Here is an 18,660-nt window from a genome sequence, read left to right on the forward strand (position 1 = left end):
CGTTAGCACTGCAGTGTGAAATAAACTCTGTAAGCCCCTGTGATTGGTTTGGTAAACATCTACAGGCAGGCTAGTTGATAAGTTGGAATTGTGACAAAAAATTACGTTCCATAAGTGAGTTTTCCGTTTAATAGTTATGATTCCATTACACAACAATAACCTCAATTCAAGTTAAATGCTAACGTTATGAAGAATACATTTTTAGGTATGATCAACATCTGCCATATAATTGTAGAAAGATAATTATCTGTTGTGTTCACAGTATATTATAATTGGTTTCAGCCTACAACATTTTGCACACTTCAACTAAGCGTTTGAAGTGTGCGCAAATAATAATAACACAGTAACTAAAAATGAATCACAGAGAGTTGTTGATGGCCATTGTAAACAACATAAGCCCACAGAATAACTCAATATGCATAAAATTGTGTGTTTTCATTGGCAGTTTAAAAAGAACCTGCAGAGCACAATGTCAAATGAAACTTTGAAGGAGAGGCAAATGTGTATTTATTTAATGAAGAGACAAATGTATGTTTATTTAAGACATTAATCTCCATGGTATTGCCTAACATGTACAGAAGAAGCTGTTGTAATAGTTTTTGCTCTTAACTTTCTGTTTGTGTCATGAAAACTGCTTTGCCTGGAATGTTGTAGCTTATCTGTTTTATTCAGTTACAGACATTTTTATTGCCAATTGATAAAACATACTCGCTAGAACAATTTACTGGCTTCTATGGAGATTTTTATGTAAATGTTTTATGTCATTTTAGGGAATATTCCAAGAAAAACAACATCAAACCCTCCACCAGAAAACTTACATAGTGCCCTTTAAGTTGAGTTCCTTTCTGTCCATAGGTTGAGTTCCTTTCTGTCCATAGTGCCAATAGTCTGTTCTAGTTATCAATAAGCTCCACAGCAAAGGTTAGAGCCAACAGTATCAATTTCATCCTGATGACTTGTCCAGAGCACTCAGTTGCAACATAATATGTCGGTATTGACTTTGTTTGGTCTTTTCAAAAGTGTGCCACTGCATAGACTAAAGTGATTATCAATTGAGCTGGAGTAATAAATCCCCACATACTTCATAGTTTGATAGAGGAAGACAATGAGACCAGACAGAATCATTTGGAAATAAATTAGCTCCTCCAAAAAGAGTATAATTCTGAGCTAAAACCCGAACACAATAGTTGCCGTGGTGAAATTAAGCTTTGAATATCTCCAGAACCACTTTTGCATATTTCTTTTTGAATATAAAATCAACCTGCTTCAATCTACACTGCACAGCCACCCCCAAATGCTCCATGTTATAAATCCCCAACCATTGTGAAATTCTAACAATCTTGCATTGGTCCATATACACCTTTATGTTGCCGCAATTAATCACGGCTGTGTCAAAGGGACAAGGCAGTAATTTTCCTGGTGACAGAATGATTCAATGGGTACGCGACGGTGAGAGGAGGCAGAGTGAGCCAGAGGAGAGAGGCGTGGAGAGAGAGAGACCCCGGCCACGACTTAATCAGCTTTCCTTCTTATTATTAACTATCATTATCTGTCCCCTTTTCAATCAGTACTCGCTTGTGCTCCGAGGATGTTATAATGAGTGGCACTAGGCAGCTATTATTGACATGTCAGAGGCGCGCTTTAATGACATCAGATGGTGCCGCCAAACGTAATATCAGACACTTTGAACACACAGGGAGAGTTGAATTCACTACTTTCTTTATGCTGGTTGTCAGTGAAAATAGGCTGATACTAATAAACATTTGGATTTGATAGAGCCGGTCAATCATTGCACTATTGTTTCTAATTATATAGTGCATAAAATGTGTCAAATCATCGGCTTATACTTTGGCATATGGTAAATTTGACATTTGATAGCAGCACTGGCACCATGTAACAGTAGTCTCAGTGGAGATATGTACATTTTATGCCATACTGTAGAACATTATAGGGAAAGGTACAACATTTCTATGGAGACAAGCTGGTGGGGGCTCTCCTCAAATCTGGACAAAAAGACAGATTAGAATTTTTATTTTACTATGGATAACACCTGGATGACTAAGGGATTACACAGACATTTTAGTGCAATAAAAATGCATATAGTAGTATAGCTTGTAGTCCATCACTGTATGGATCTTCACACCACACGTATTGTCATTCTTTCCAGTTCTATTTTATGTCTAAAGCCTTCTCCACGTGTACTCCTCCACAACACATGACATACCTTTAATTAACTCAATCATTTATATAACACTACTAATTACAACAGAGAAACAGGCTTAAATTCCACACAATCTAACATGGTGACCCCTATGTCATATTGTAATTATTAGCAAAAAAAAAGCCAAAAAGAAGAATTTTCACTATGCACTGGTACATTTTCACAGCAACTTACTTAATACTACATTAGCGGTGATTGACACATTAATATGCACAGTTTGAGAGTAACACAATTTAACCTACTACTTTTAGTTTCAAATCTAATTGCAGACATTATTAACTATTCTACTTATGAACACTAAGCCAGCTGTCTTTGACATTTAATTCATTTCCAAAAACAACTTGATTATTCAGATTTCCAAATGTTTGATATTTGGGTGACTCTATACTACATCACTGTCTGCTCACATCGGTGCACCACTCTATCAAACCTAGACATTTAAAAACTTTTATGCCAATTTATAATCCACTATGGAAGTTATTGCTGTCATTAGAACAGATTGATGATTCATCTTGGCTTCTTAGTAAAATGAATCAGACTATATAGGTAAGACAGGATTTTGTCAAGGAGATACATCTTCTCTTACCTATATTATCTGATAGAAGAAGAAGGAAAAAAAACAACACTAAACTAATATTGAAAGCAGGGAAGCAGTTTGAGGTAAAGCCTTCGTAACAGTGACATAGTGTGCAGCTGGTATAGATCCATTTGAAGACAAACTCACATACTTGAGAGACATACAGAACTGAAGTGACCAGGACAGCAAGAAAAAGAGTCACAAGCAATAACATTACTACTACAATGTTTTTGTTGTACACTAACATTTGGAAGAGATTGGAAAGTGTTTTTCTTATGTCTTAGGGCACAAAAGGGAAGCATAGTGGCAGAATTACTACCTCGCCCAATTCTTGGCAAGGGCCCCACTATTATTATCTGTACTAGAAGTAAAAGAAATACTACAGTATTAGTAGTACATTTCCACTTACATGCCCACCTTTTATTAGAGTTCTTAACTTAAACTAGGTGATCAAATATAAAGTAAAAGCAATCATAAACTTTTGACCTCACGATTATTTCTCAATTGTGGTGTATGGTTGTAAAAAGTTCTCATATTTAGCTGCTCCTATCTCGATAAATCAGGCCAGTTTTTGTGGTAATAGTAAGAGACTCCTGAAAGCAGCCGCACAATGTTATGACGGTGGAGATAGAGCCGACAACAGCTCATTTTGCAGCAGGCCCCGGAGCAGCACCGGCCAGGTCTAAATGAGTTTCATCAGAGAGTACAGGGCTGTTTGAAGTACAGGCACATTACTGAGCTAGAGCATCCACTCAAATACTCACACTGTTCATAATAAGGGCCACGACCACCCAAAAGTTCAGAAGACAACTAATGACGCTGACATCCAAGCAAGAACTTTAAATACAATCCTGGACGCAGTGGTGTAAGGTGAACATCACTCAACAGGGTGTGGTATACTCTTTATTATGACCTCATGGAAATAGTTACATAGATTTGTCTTATGAATTTGACCAATCCCTCATCTTGAGTTATGGGAAAGATTCAAGTCAGGACAGAAAGGGAATGTAATTTGGGATTTTTCTATCTTAAAAAAACAATGAAATGTTGCCTTTACATAAATAGGCTACTATATCACCATTTTCATATTGCATACGCTACTTTATGTTTAATGGACACAAATATTTACATAGATCCTCTTAAAATATAAATTAAAAGCTTTGGATCAACCTAAAATAATTAAATTGAAATAGGAAACGTAGTGCATTTATGTGGGATCAATGTGTGATAATAACACAAATGTGAGGCCAGTAAACTTTCCAGCCCTCTCCATAGTCCCTGTCAGAATGTGAGTGCATGTTTACTGGATACACACTCCGTTCACGGTGTCTGACACAGAGCTGTAGCCTCCCTGTGGAGCCCATGTAATTTGGCAGCTCTGATGTGTTGCCTCCTCACTGGGGTCGCGTCATGCTGACTGGGTTTAACTCCACGCTTTGCATGAGCGATGCCGACACAGCGTCTTCTCACTCAAACAGACTATGTGCTCTGAAGCTGTGAGGAGGGCCTAAAACGGGCCTGTCCACCAGAGTACAGCCTGTGCCTTTCACACAATGACTTAGCACGTTTGAATAGCAGCACAAAGATGGATGCACTCACACTTTTTCACTGTCACATTTTTATGATTCTCTTGTCCCCGAAAAACCTTCTTTGCTTTATCACATTTGCATTTTGTGGTGCAATGTTTAGTCTCTGAAAGACTGGAAAACTTGGTACTACGTCAGAAGTTAAATTAAAAATTACACCTAATTTTATCAGATGAATTAAAGTTAATTTGATAAAAAACATATTTTTCTATTTTTGGAATTGACTCTTGCTGTACTAAACTGTATGTATAATATGGACATCCATATTATATTCAATCATATTATATTCATAAGACTGCTAATATATGCAAAAAGCAGGACAGAAATAGTCAAACTTAAAGCTTATGGAAATGTAATTATAAATATGACCTTAATTTATGGAAATAAAGTAAGGGCAAATTTTTACCCTTTCAATTTTGACATTCATGTTTTGTAACTGTTCATTATCACCACTGCCAGCCTAAATATACTCACTGTACAGTTCACTGTATCTCCTAATGGAATATGATAACCATATATAAATTGTAAAATTGGAATAAGCTGGTTTATTCAATAATTTAATTATATTAAACTATAAAATATTTCAGTGAAATGTAATGCAATTCAAAGTGTACTTCAAAATCTAGATTCACTTTTTGACTTGTCATCTTTTCATCAAGCTTTTAGATTTTTTTGTTTTTTTTTGTTTGAATTGTAATAAATCAAATTTTTGTTTTCAAATTAGACTTGAAGAATAACAGGAAGTACTTGCAGGGAGATTAAAATGGCTTTCACCTTGCATTCACCTCTTGCTGGACTCATAATTGTGGGAGATAGGTGTTGTCAGGGTCCGGAGTCAATTACCATGCACCCGTGGACAATGATTAATGGCCCACTGGGAACAAACCAGGAGCGAACAAACTCAAAGTGCATCCATCTAAGCTAATGTGTGCAAGATAGAAGAGAATATGCAGCAGACACTTGTGTACCACATCCACATGTATCACATCCACATGTCTGCATTGTAAGCACAACATAGTGTAATATTACACTATAACTATTACACATTACAGTAAAAGTGATGTAGTACATGTACATGTAAGTGATAACCTTCAATGTGAGGTTCTGAAAAGAAATAAATACTACATTACAGACTCAGGTAAGATTAAGGGTTGATAATACAGTCCATGTTTCCAAAAATCCTAAAAGCTCCCGTAAAAGCTCCAACACTGAATAGCAAAGTACCGTAAAATGTTGTTCATTTACATACATATCAATGTGCTGACCCCTGCCCTTTGGAAATGGACATGGGAATCATTGGAGGACACACAGAGGGTACACTCAGTGTAAAATGTAAAACACCAACACTGTAAATGCAGAAAGCTGACCTTTTAGGACAGAGTGAATAATTTAGAAAACTATGCTCTTTTACCCTATGGATAAATAGATATAACATTAATATTGCACGCATAGTTTTGTTTACCATTTACTATAGAAAAATCTATTTTCAAGACTACTTATAGGAGATGTCTGACCAAATAACTGTCACAGAGCTTTATCAAATGAGCTGATTCCTCTGGTTAGTGTTCCCCGGAGTACAGTAATGTGACTTGCAACATTGCCGAATTTAATCTGAGCATTTGAGCTAAGCACAGACCTTTAAGACATGAACTATTATTAGAGCAGTTTTCAGATGCATTAAGTAATGGCTAATCAGCGTGGAGATGTTTAAGTGAGTTTTAATGGCGAGACATGGGGTGAGGATGCTCCCTGGTGTATAGCAGACATCTGACCTAATTAGCATGCTAATGCCAGTGATGGTATTTTTAGAAATTTAAATGGCATTGTTTACTTCGTGAGAGCTGCTTTGCTTTCAGTTTCCAACTTCGCAATGCTGAGATGAATGATTAATAATGGATTAATCATCAATTCAACATCAGTTTTGAGTTTAATCTCAGTCAAATGGCAGTCTCAGTGCAGACAAGTGTAATCTTAGAAATCAGGCCAAGGTTTGACTCTAGTCCAGAACACAGCATACCCCCTCTCACTGCAGTTATACAGTGGTAATTCACATACATAGATGTATATAGTTGTCCACAAATTCATAGATTTTTTGAAAATACTCACCGATGGGGCTGGCTTCCCTCCTTTGGCTGTGCACAGAAGGGTAAAATTCTGAGCCTGGTATCGACTAAAAGGAGCGGGCGTGTTCTCTGCCACCACCGAGATGTTGTTTGGAGGAGCTGAGAAGGACAAGAGAAAATCAACATTGGAAACCTCTTCAGACACACACTGAATAAACCTAACATGCAACCAGGTATACAAGTCTATTTTTTACGCCTCCTGCAAGGCTTGATAAGCTAACATGGGTTACATGTGTGGGCGGAAGGAGAAGCAGACAATGCCACAATCTTCTGTTTAAAATAAATTGACTGAGAGTGATTGGCAGTATCTTAGCTACAATCTGTTCTTTTTGCGGTCGAAAAAAAGGCTCTGTTCTCGCTGTGTGCATCACCACTTAAAATGGTAAGCGACCGGATGGCGACGACGTGTTCAAAATCTCCCCAAGGCCTGTCGAAGTCAGATGCAGCTGATAAGGTAGAAAATCTCATACATATCATATCACCAGACCTACATCTGAATATCTCTGAGGACGTTGAGAAGTGTGTCATAGTTGAAAAAAGGAGGGGGACTATGTAAAAGACATGGAGGAGGTAATGAAAGGCCGTATGTGGTGAATTAGGTGTTCAGCATGCACAGGGCAGTCATCTTACATGTGATCATGAATACTTTAAGCTGCAAAATCACAACACAAAATCTCTGGTAACGTGGGGGCTGATGAGCAACAAAATCACGATTGAATTTTGATGAAATCTTGTGCAGACCATGCAGCACAAAGGAAGATGGTTGAAGAGGATAAGCTTTGCAGAGAGGAGGTGAGAGTCGGTTCTGCTTTTTCCATGAAACTACACATTCTGTAGTGTACGCATGGAGAATGCATATTATAGTGAGGGCTTTTTACTCAACTGAAAAGGCAAATGACAAAAGGCACCTATACAATTAGAAGATAGTGTTAAAGTGAATTAAAAGATACCATATTTCATCTATACATTTAGATGTAAAAAGTATTTGCACATTTTGTTTGTATGACAAAGATTTGGCCATTTTATGATAAAATGTATTTTTGTGAAGCCTTCTTTTGCATCAAGTTTAGCCACATACTGTTTGTTTGCTTTTTTGTAATAGCAAATCTGATACTACACAGGTGTTATTCAGGAGATGTTTTAGTAGATCATAGTAGATCCTGTTTCAGAACAATGAGTAATTTGGACTGTTGCCATGGCAAATTTTAAATTAAATATTATATCTTTTGGTTGGGAAAAAGTACACAACACCAAAAAAGCAGAAATCTATCACTATATATTTGCACTAAAATGCATTTGTTTCAATAGTTTCAATAATTTTCTGATTGAGAGTTAGAGATTGAGATTTTTGACATGGGGAAATTCTGAACAGCTAATAAATGAGAATTTTTTGTAAATAAATTAACTTCAAGATAATTTGCACTGGCTTATAATGAGTTTTGCATACACAATCTTTGGGAGATTTCAAGGAAACAACATATTACTAGAGATTACAAAGGAGGATGCACAAAAGAGCACCGTCTTGCGCAGTGATTTTTCTGTGCTTGGCTCATTTTGAATCCATCATGTGGCTTAAGAGCAGACATAGCACAGCAATTAATTGATTAGAAGCCGGTGGGGGCCGGTGCAGATGTAGCTGCTGACTCGAGCGCCTCTCCATGTTTCCACACCTCCTAATTGCTTATTGATGGGATTCATATGGTTGTAAATTAACCTCGGAGCACTCCATTAGCTTAGTGACAAGTCCGTCTCTACCCAGTGTATGATAAGCTGTCAGGGGTGTCACCATCGGACCGATCATACTTGTACTTCACAACAGTAATGTCAAGTAGGAGTGTGCTGCCAGTGCTGAGGTCGGCTCCTGTACACAATAGAACAGAAATAAAGCTCCCATAGATTTATGACATTGATTGGTCTTTTTCGTAACAAGGCGCCATAGACATATGAAAATAGCCTGTGATGTATTGGTTTTCCATTTTGGTAAATGGTCAAATGATGTTAGAAATGTATCCTGGCAACATAAAGTCATTTCAAGTCACATTTTCACAATATATATTCAGCTATACTTTCATTTATTCTGATTATAAATAAATCACTTTGATAAGGTGAAGTCTGTTCATGCCTAAAGGCTATTGTCCATGTAGTCTTCATATGTTGATTTGAACGACTATCTTCATAATAAAGGCAACATCCAGCATTTTGTATCTTTGAAGACTGTCATTTTCATCGTATTGATTCTACAAATATCAGATACTTCCTGAACGTGGCTAATCCTCTCTGAATAGTGGAATAAGGGGAATATTCGATTGGAATGGGTTGTATTTAGTAGTTACAAGTAAAATCATAGCACAGACTTGTAAAGAGAAAACAGAGTCAGTTTCGTGAGCACATATTCACATTGATCATGGTGCTCTTTTGTTCTGTGCCCTGTAGGTGGGGCCCACATGAGGAGAGCTCATACTGAAGACAACAACATGCCTCAGTGAAATGTTTGACACACTTAAACCAACTCCTGCTGTGCACAACATTACTATCCTGTACAGATATAAGATGGTTGCCTGTAGAGATAAAGTTAAAAGCAAAGTATTTTATTTCATTTGTGTATTTTTCTTTAAATAGTAATAATACAGATCATTGAGAATATTGAAAGAGTAATTTGACCCAGTGATGAAGGAGCAACATTTCAGTATTGCTTGCTTTGGTTGATTTCAAACAGGGTATACAATAAATAGGGTTATTTGCAATCTTTTGTGAGTGTGCAACGTGCAAAAATCTCCTAAACATCTCAACCTCAGAGTTTTTTTTTTTTTTTTGACAAGTTTGTAACTTAACATGCTGGTTCCTTCATGTAGAAAGTACAGCACATTTTATACAGTCAATATTACATAGTATAATACTATAATATATCAATAGTATTTATGGAGGCAATGTGTTTTTGAAGGTAAACACAGATCATCAGGGTCTTATGTTATGAATTCAGTCATACAAAATACTACTTTTAACATATCATGAATTTCATTATTTATTGAACCTATCACAAACATGCTCTGTCTAGCTCAGAGTGCACATATTAACAACTGTTTCACTCGAGTATAAATGTATACATTATAGTGATATGTGGACCTGACTATCATTATATGAGTTTTGTTTAATGGGCAACAGTCAACTAAAAGTTGCTCACACTTTATTCTTCCACAATACTTCCTAGTGCTCGTCCAGGGAAATGGCAGAGCATCAGCAGTCTATGTGAGACCAGACCCCTAGAGGAGCCTTCGCAGCAGATGGCAGTGTGAGCTCCTCATGAGTGACAATCCCATGAGCCGAAGTCCACAATATGTCCATAGTTAACAACTGCAATTGTTACAGCAAGAAATGCAGATCATTTATAATTATAAAATGATCCAAGACTGAAGAAGTGACAAACCTGAAGCAAAGTCAAAGAGTCTTATGGTATTTTAACGATGGAAATGCAGCAAAGACGAAGAGTGCAAACATGCAGAGCTGTGTCTACATTCTCCCATGAGATGTTCTACTCTGGCCTTATAATTAGGAATTTGTAAGTGTGAAGACAGTTGGGTCTGCTAGAAACACTACCTTCATCTGCTAACGCTAAGCATCTTGACCCTGGGTTCACATAGTGTTGTGGTATTATTTATAGAGAACAAAGAGAAGCTCAAGGAGTAGATTGAAACTGCAGCAGCAGTGTCATAGTGCTATCATGTGCAGATTATAATGTGGGGATATTCATTTGATTAAGATGTACTTTTTAGATAGTGGGCCGCAGCAGTAATCAACATGGATATTTGAGTTCTTTCATCAGCTAGGGAATAGTGTTTTTCCACAGTGAGATCATAGCATTAAACACCAAGGGCTTATTTAAATTTGCAAAATGGCTATATATCTCTGTTGCCTCTATGGCAATTTTGAGCATTGCTCTGCTAATTGTACAGTAGTTTTAAGTAAGAGTCATAATAATCAGGCTGCTGCCTTGGCAGACCACAAAAGCATGATCTCTAAGTGAACAATGTAGCCTGTGCAATCACAGCTGATTCTGAGTTCTTTAACCTGTATATACAAGGAAACAAACAAATATTTCTCCTTCTCCAGAATTCACTCACTGAGCTGCAAGGGCTGCCGTAGCACTGATTAATAGTTGACTAATAAGGCTTTAGGTAGTGAGGATTCAGGTCACAGAGCCCTTTATAAACTGTTTTAGTGGCAAGAACTGGCAAATAAAAAAAAAACAGAAACATAATAGTAAGGACCAATGTTCCCTCTAAACTCCCTGAGCGGCCCCATGGACCACTGTGAGCAACATCAGACCTGTGCACCATGGTCATGCTGCATCGCATCCATCCAAGTTAAAAGGTTTATTAAAAGAATCAAATTACCGCATTTACATTTCTGTTATAAGACTTTTAAGTGCTTTAGCCATGAAAATGACAAAAATCTTGCTCATGACCTGTGTAGTATGTTAATGCTATTGGAAGTATAAATATTTAATTTTAACTATGGAAAAACATGAGCTTCCAACCAAACCAAGCTAACTGTAAACTCCAATGTTGAAAACACACTTAACATTTTTATCATAAAGCTCTGACTTGTATTATGAGTATAATCCATTGTGTGAAGCTTTTGCTGTGCACTGAGTGAGATTGTCCTACTGTGTCTGGGAGACAGTCCGTTAACTCTTTTTCAGTATATGACACGATCATTTGATTTTTACAACTCATAAACTAGTGACAGTCAATGACCAACACACACTGAGAGGAATCTGTATCTGCACAGCTGCTCTATTACTGTACATTTACATAACATATCAAAACACAATATATAATGTGTATTTGTATATAAAATATATTCAAAACAAGTGGTATGGGTCAAAATAAATATATTTACAAACCACACACTGCAAACAGTGAACAAACACACATTGGAAGCTAAAAATACACTGTACATGTGACAGTGTGAGTCATTCTGTGACAGTGGCTCAGTGGTTAGAGGTTGGAGGATCGAGTCCCTCTCGGACCAATTTCTGCCATTGTGTCCTTTGGCAAGACACTTCATCCAAGTGGTGTGTGCGTGATGATTGGTGGTCGGAGGGGGGGCGCAGATTGGCATTAGCTAATGCTAATAATTACACATAATACACATTTGACCCACAATTAAGTGAATAGCAGAATAAACCACGATTACCGATCAGGAACAGCATCCAGTCCATCAAATCATAAGGTCCTCTGCTCCTGAGTCCACCATGAGATCTTCACTCGGTTCCACGAACCGCTCCGGGTCCGAGATGCCTCTAGTTTAACTTGTACAAACATCCACAGTGTCCTCGGTCGCACACTTCCTTTGTTTTGTCCGTTTCGTCATGTTTAAAACGCAAAACTGCTGCAAAATAGTGCGTAACAGTGCGCCCGAGGGTGGGCCGTCGGGACGTTAATGGGTTAAGATAAGATAGATAGATAGATAGATAGATAGATAGATAAAAAAAAAAAAACTTTATTAATCTCCAAGGGAGAAATTCAGGTGTCCAGCAGCAAACACACACTTGCACAAACACACACAATAATAACAGTAAAAACAATAAAATATTAATAGTATAAGGTGCTCATCATATAGAAGTCACAGTTCATATCAGGCAGATCTGTTAAACAGCCTGATAGCTGAAGGGACAAACGACCTCGAAAAGTGCACTGTCCTGCAGCTCAGTGAGAGGAACCTGTTACTCCGTGTGCTTCTCTGTGCAGACATAATGTCATGCAAGGGATGTCTGGAATTGTCCAGGATGCCCTGCATTAAAGCCCTCATCCTCTTCTCAACCACAGCTCCCACAGAGTCCACCCTCCTCCCGATCACAGATGCACACTTCTTAATCAGTCTGTCCAAACTACTGCAATCCCTTGTAGTTAAACACTTAGCATCATCAGCGAGTTTTCACTCCACATCGTCTAAAACTTTGGTAGCGGCCCATGAGGACCCCTGTCAATGAGTCAATGAATAAGCTGTGCAAATACGTATGTGAATCACATAATTGTCTGGAGCAGCTCGTCCCCGGTCACACTCACTGACTCACACTGAAAAATAGCGCAGAATGAATTGTTGTGTGTTTATTTTATTTTCAATTCCGGTTCGATTTTTTTGTGCGCAGCACAGATTTTCTGTGCGCGGAGACCGTGTCAGCAGTGCGCAATTGCGCACGCGCGCAGCTTAGAGGGAACAGTGGTAAGGACCCATCTGAACTTGAGTTACTCACAGTTTAAACATTCATTGACTTGTCTATCTAACAAACCCTACAAACTAGACAAAGTGACTGCATTTCATTATGGCCTATAAAGACCAATTCTGCCCAAGTCATCATAGGCTAAGTCAAAGTGACACTTTTGTTGCTGTTATGGCTGACAACTGGTATGTTCCTATCTTGAATAAAGATGTTCATTTGAATGGCTCAGACCAGAGTCAGTCTCTGTCCATCCTCCATACACCTGTAGATATGCACCAGCAGAGACACAGCAGCACACACTCACACACAGACTGGTTTCAAACATGCTGCTACCACAACACCTGTGCACCATTTTTACCTGTGTGCTGCAAACAAGCTCAAGAGGTTTTAAGGCTGGACTCATGAAAGGGTTTCACTTTGGAGAGATGATATTATATTATTTTATGTGACTATGTGCCTTTCTGTGTGGAGTTTTCATGTTCTCCTGGTGCCTGCACAGGCTTCCTCTGTGTGCTCCAGATTCCCCTGCCATTAAAACATGTACAACAGGGGCCCTCTGTGACTCCCCTGAAAATCAGCGGGACTATCCTGCTTGTATAAAGGTCTATAATACTGCAGAAGCAGAAGCAGTTTCAGTGAGTTAAAAACATCTAAAAAGTTGAAAAGAGGATACATGGCCAGAAACACTGTCCTCATGCAAACAATCATTTACAATTACAAAATTCTACTTGTACAAAGAAGTTGTCAAAATGCCTCCAGCCCCTTTTGCCCTTTGTGCTACTACACTCATATCAAAATGAGCTTTGTTTTGTCATGAATATATTTCAATGCATCTTTTATTGTCATTAAAATATGTTGTCCTGGGATTTGCAATTGATTACAAATGCCATGGTTTGTTTTGAATTTGACTGCGTTTATCATGTGTATGTCATTTGCGTTTCCCCACGCCCTGTTCATTTGCATGTATTACTGCACCACTGTCAGGTCAAATTGCCTCCTCCCAATGGTGGTGACAGGGCAAGAGCAGGGCTATTCGAGGAGAGGTTAGGAGGGGGGCAGGAGGGGGGCAGGAGGGGGGGCAGGAGGGACAGATTCTGGTGGCTGTCACCCAGAGGAAAAACAGGAGACAGCCAAACAAAAGCCTGTGTCACTTTGAACAAGTTTCCCACTTTCAAAAGCCATTAATCATTGTGATACTGCTAGGAATACAGCAACACAACCAAGGACCAGCCAGTACGGGAAATCAGATTTTTTATTTATTTATTTATTTTTTTAATGTGGTCCAAGCCAAATTCATCAGTAGATATTTAAACATGCTAAATAAATACCTGCCAATAACTTTTATTGGCATTCCATCCTGAGCTCTAATGTCTGTGCCATGAAAAGGCATACTAACTACATTTTAACATGGCATTTTAGTATTGAGTTGTTCTTCTATAGGCCATGCATGATCGATGTGTAGCTCGCTTGAGAGCACACAATTTGCTATAGTGAATCTAAAAAAAAAAAAAAAACTGAAAGTTTGTTAGACAATATACTCTGTCTACACTAAGGAAACATCTCACAATATAGATTGGTCCACTTGTCCCAGGTGTGTGTATGACAATAAAACGATTCTTGGACTTTAGTTCTTTTAATGAGGACAAGTGGGACAGTTGAGGGGACTTTGCCAGCACAATTTTAAATCGCTCTCTTTTTAAATGGCCGATGGTGGCAGATGGGAGCTACCCTGTACCAGCCCGTCTCTGCGCTGACTGGCACCCTTATCCCTAAAGTCTGTTTATTGCTTAGGGGCAGAGGTTTAACGTGGGCAATCTGTTACAATTTGGCCCCTTTACCCCTGTCCTCTCCGGCCTCTCCCAAACAACCTCCCTTTGGCTGCCTGGTCATTCATAAGCCATTGACCAGGATGCACCTTACAGGTCCCCAGTGCCCCGACACTCACAAACACATGGTGCTGGTGTTGTTTTTCATGACACCTAATTTACAAACCTCAGAGCTTTAAAGTAAACTGTAAAGCACAAAAAATGCATTGAATAATGTAAACGTGTATTCTGTCTCTGCAATAGGCTGTATACTTGCATCATCATTTAATTATCCTTCCATGTGTTATGTCGCATTGCACATGTCTGTATTGACTTTTTGAAAAGAAAAGACATGGGACCTCAGTGGGACCTTCCTGTTTACATAAAGGATACATAAAATATGAAAATGTGGTCAATAAACAGACTAAATATTCTAATTCCTGCATCAAGTAAAAAAGTGTACTAACTTCAGTTGTGTTGCAAAACATTTGACAACTGGTTATAGTTAACTGAGGGAACGTATCTCCAAAACTGGATTGCTTTGGAACCAGAGACATGTGATGCAAATGGGGGAATTCAAATATCTGAACAATTTGTACTTTGTTGTTTGGTGCTCCTTAGACAGATGGTTATACTATTAAACTTGGTCTGTGTACTTCTTTGCTAAATAAAAAATCTGCACACAAATTTCAGACAGGCTGCGTTCAGGGACACAATTCATATTCCACGCTGACATTAAAGGTTTATAATAGAGCACTTATGACCAAGACAAATGGCCGTCTAGGCTTCAGAGGTTTTGTTAAAAATAGTCAAAAAGCAATAGAATGACTCACCACAAAGCCACTGCATATACACTCAAATTTAAGATACAAGATGTCTGGCTCATCTTTTATGTGATTACTGAGCGACAGTGGCTCAGTGAGTAGAGTTTGTGTCCACTGAAGGCTGGCAGTTCAAATCCTCCTCTCGATATAAACATCATTGGTAGAGCGGTCAGATCCACTGACCCACAGGTTGGCAATGTGATTCCAGCTCCCACAGATGAATGCTGTTGTTGTGTCTTTGGGCAAGACACTTAACCCACCCTGCACCCATTGTCTATGGAGTATGAATGGATGAGTGGAAAGGAAGGTGGAAAAGTGCTACATAAAAATGTGCCCATTTACCATTGCTGTAGATTAGACTTAGTAAACCCATTCATTAGGCTTTACATCCAATCGTTTATATTTGTCATTTGGTCTAATTTATCTAGTTAATGATTAGTGAGCTCTTTTTACTGACACATAGTTTTATGGAATACTGCTTTTCATGACAATGTTTCTGAAGATAATATAAATATCTAGACTTTCTGAGAAGGCAGTTTGTTCGAGGATGGAATTCTTTTTCTTGGGCTTAGTTTTCTCACACGGAGTCCATATTAAACAAACAGTAACAAGCTCCATCTGGATAATGGCATGATAGCTTCTTGTTTTGCCTATAAATAGCCCAAATATCCATCATTTACAGAAAAGTACACTGCAAACAGACTGTTCTAATTGCCCAGTAAGTGCACATCACTTCAAATCACCAGTGTACATGACACTATAGTGCAGAACTGTAACAATATGCCTGTCCATGTGTTCTTCCAGATAATTGTGTACACTTTATAAGTCCCATTGACTGAGCTGGTCATCAAAAAATCCAGATCATAAGCTATAGTGAAACAAGTGTTGAAACTAGAAACTCCAAGACTTATAGTTGCATTTTTAATTAAAAAAAAAAAAAAAAGAGAGAAGATACATTCTAATGACAATAAAGGAACCACAGGAAACACTCAGCACCTCCACTCTAGATGTTATACTAGTAACTTAATATGTGATTCTAGTACAATGCCCTTACACTGGACAAATCCAGTTTCATATTGAAAGGTGTGGGTGGGGTGCATACACTCTGTCTGAGTTCAAACAATATTAGTAATGACCCTTCTATTGTATTTGATTGAGGCCATTGTTCTCATCAGTTATGCAATTCTGATTAAATTGGGAACATAAACATATAGCTCATGGACTGTTTCAGTTAATTCATACATGCAGTAGATTAAATCAAGTAGGTGTGTCTGAGTTGAAAGCCCCCCTTTGAGATATTATAATAGACAGGTACCAACTAAGGTCTGAAATAGATGGCTTTCGAAAAGGCAGTAATGGGGTGATGTCTTTGTAGGTGTTATGGGCCTGATCATCAGCAGGCGGTGGCCAAGTTGCACTCTGTCTGCGCTTAAGTGTGCTTTAAAACTGGTGGGTGTCGATCTCTAAACAAGAGGTGTGTTGTATGAAAATAGGGCATGTCTAACAATATGGACTGTCTAGTTTGTATGATTCATATTAGGCATTCCTATTAAACTGGGCTAGGGCTGCAAGATTAATTGCAATCGAATCAAAATCAGGAGACTCCCATACTTCCCTCACCTCAGACACGTCCTCCAGCTCCTTCAGTGGGACCCCAAGGTGTTCCCAGGTCAGCTGAGAGACATAGGAACACCTCCCTAGAGAGTCTAGGCATCCTGAACAGATGCCCGAGCCACCTCAGCTGGCTCCACTCAACGTGGAGGAGCAGCGGCTCTACTCTGAGCTCCTCCTGTGTGACCAAGCTCCTCACCCTATCCCTAAGGGTGTGTCTGGCCACCCTGCGGAACACCCTGCATTTTGGCTGCTTGTATCTGCGATCTTGTCCTTCCGGTCATTACCCAGAGCTCATGACCACAGGTGAGGGTAGGAATGTAGATTGACCGGTAAATCGAGAGCTTTAAATGGACACAATTAGCAAATCACAGTTAGCAATAGCAATAATTTTTCCCCAAAAAAATATCCAACAAAACAACAAAATCATATATAAATGTCAGAAAGAGCCCTGCTTTTTTTTTAGTAACGAGATGAAGTTATTCTTAAATTAATTTAACAGAAGTAAATCAACTATTTGCAGCTATTAATACATTATAAAGAATATGTAACATTTTGTATTTATGTCGACTTTGTAAACTTATCTGAAGTGTTTTTATGGAGTCTGGGGATTTTGAGCAAATGATATGTAATTTCCTGCATTCTAGCACATTTTGTGTATAATATTTTCTGTATACAATGATCATTATTCTCTTGAATACTATGAATACAAATAGTAAAAAAAAGTCTGGGCCTGCCTGCTGAAACTGCTGCCTCCGCGGCAAATGGATGGATGGATGGATGGGTGGATACTCTTTGTTATGCTACACTGTCAAATACAAACTTCATAAATAAAGTATAAAGTATAAATGCTTTCCTAAACTGTTTTTTTTTTCTTTTTTCTTCCCAATCAAATTGCAAAGAGCCACAATGGAGGCTTTAAAGAGCCTTTAGAGAGTGGTTGCAGACCCCTGTGATAGATGCTAACATGATTTGAAATGTGATTATTGTTTTATTTGTTTGTTAGTTCATATTTCAGACTCTTGTCAATTCTTCTAGTTGTGTTTACAATGTGAACTTTGAACAGAATGCTATAATTTAAACACACATTGCAAACTTAATCTCAAAGCTTGTCAGCTTTTAGATTTGTATTTTTTTTTCCCCCCAAATTGTTCACTCTCAACTACACAAACAAAAGTGTGCACACCTCAGAACCAAAGGTGTGATTGCTTCTCTTCATCTTTTCTCCTCTGCTATTTGAACTGTGTGTCAGGCAGAATGGGCATGCAGTGCACCTGTACTTTCTCTACTTCATTACAGAGATGCATCTATCAATATTTACTGGACCCAACAAATATTGTGACTGATCCACACTTCTACAAGAAAACAAGAAAATACACAAAGCATTACAGGTTTAATTTCTCCAAGGACAGAGCATGGTTTTCAATCCACAGCGTCTCCATGCTGCAATGCAACTAGCCTGTTTATCTACACACTTTCTGTTTGTCTGCTTTGGTGATTGTAAGCAGCAGAGTATGCAAAGTTTCTACATATAAAGGCTATGTCCGTGTATGGGTCAACGTAAAACAAGGAGCTGACTAGGGTCCTTCCTGAAAATGTGAGACAGACCCTTACTTCAAATCCAGGCTCAAAACGGTTCTGTTCAGTGTGCATATGACTAAAAGGTTTTTATTCTGCATTCTTCTCTTTT

General features: G+C 38.4%; 1 protein-coding gene across 2 annotated transcripts in view; it reads right to left on the minus strand.

The window, feature by feature from the left end:
* igsf21a (immunoglobin superfamily, member 21a) overlaps positions 1-18,660 on the minus strand; it is a 180,831-nt gene that overhangs the window by 23,892 nt on the left and 138,279 nt on the right. For both annotated transcript variants that reach the window (XM_033967366.2, XM_033967364.2), the window contains exon 5: positions 6,491-6,606. In XM_033967366.2, the coding sequence (XP_033823257.1) occupies positions 6,491-6,606 (116 nt within the window). The remainder of the gene's footprint in view (positions 1-6,490; positions 6,607-18,660) is intronic.

The sequence above is a fragment of the Periophthalmus magnuspinnatus genome, chromosome 5, assembly GCF_009829125.3.
Source record: "Periophthalmus magnuspinnatus isolate fPerMag1 chromosome 5, fPerMag1.2.pri, whole genome shotgun sequence".
NCBI lineage: Eukaryota > Metazoa > Chordata > Actinopteri > Gobiiformes > Gobiidae > Periophthalmus > Periophthalmus magnuspinnatus.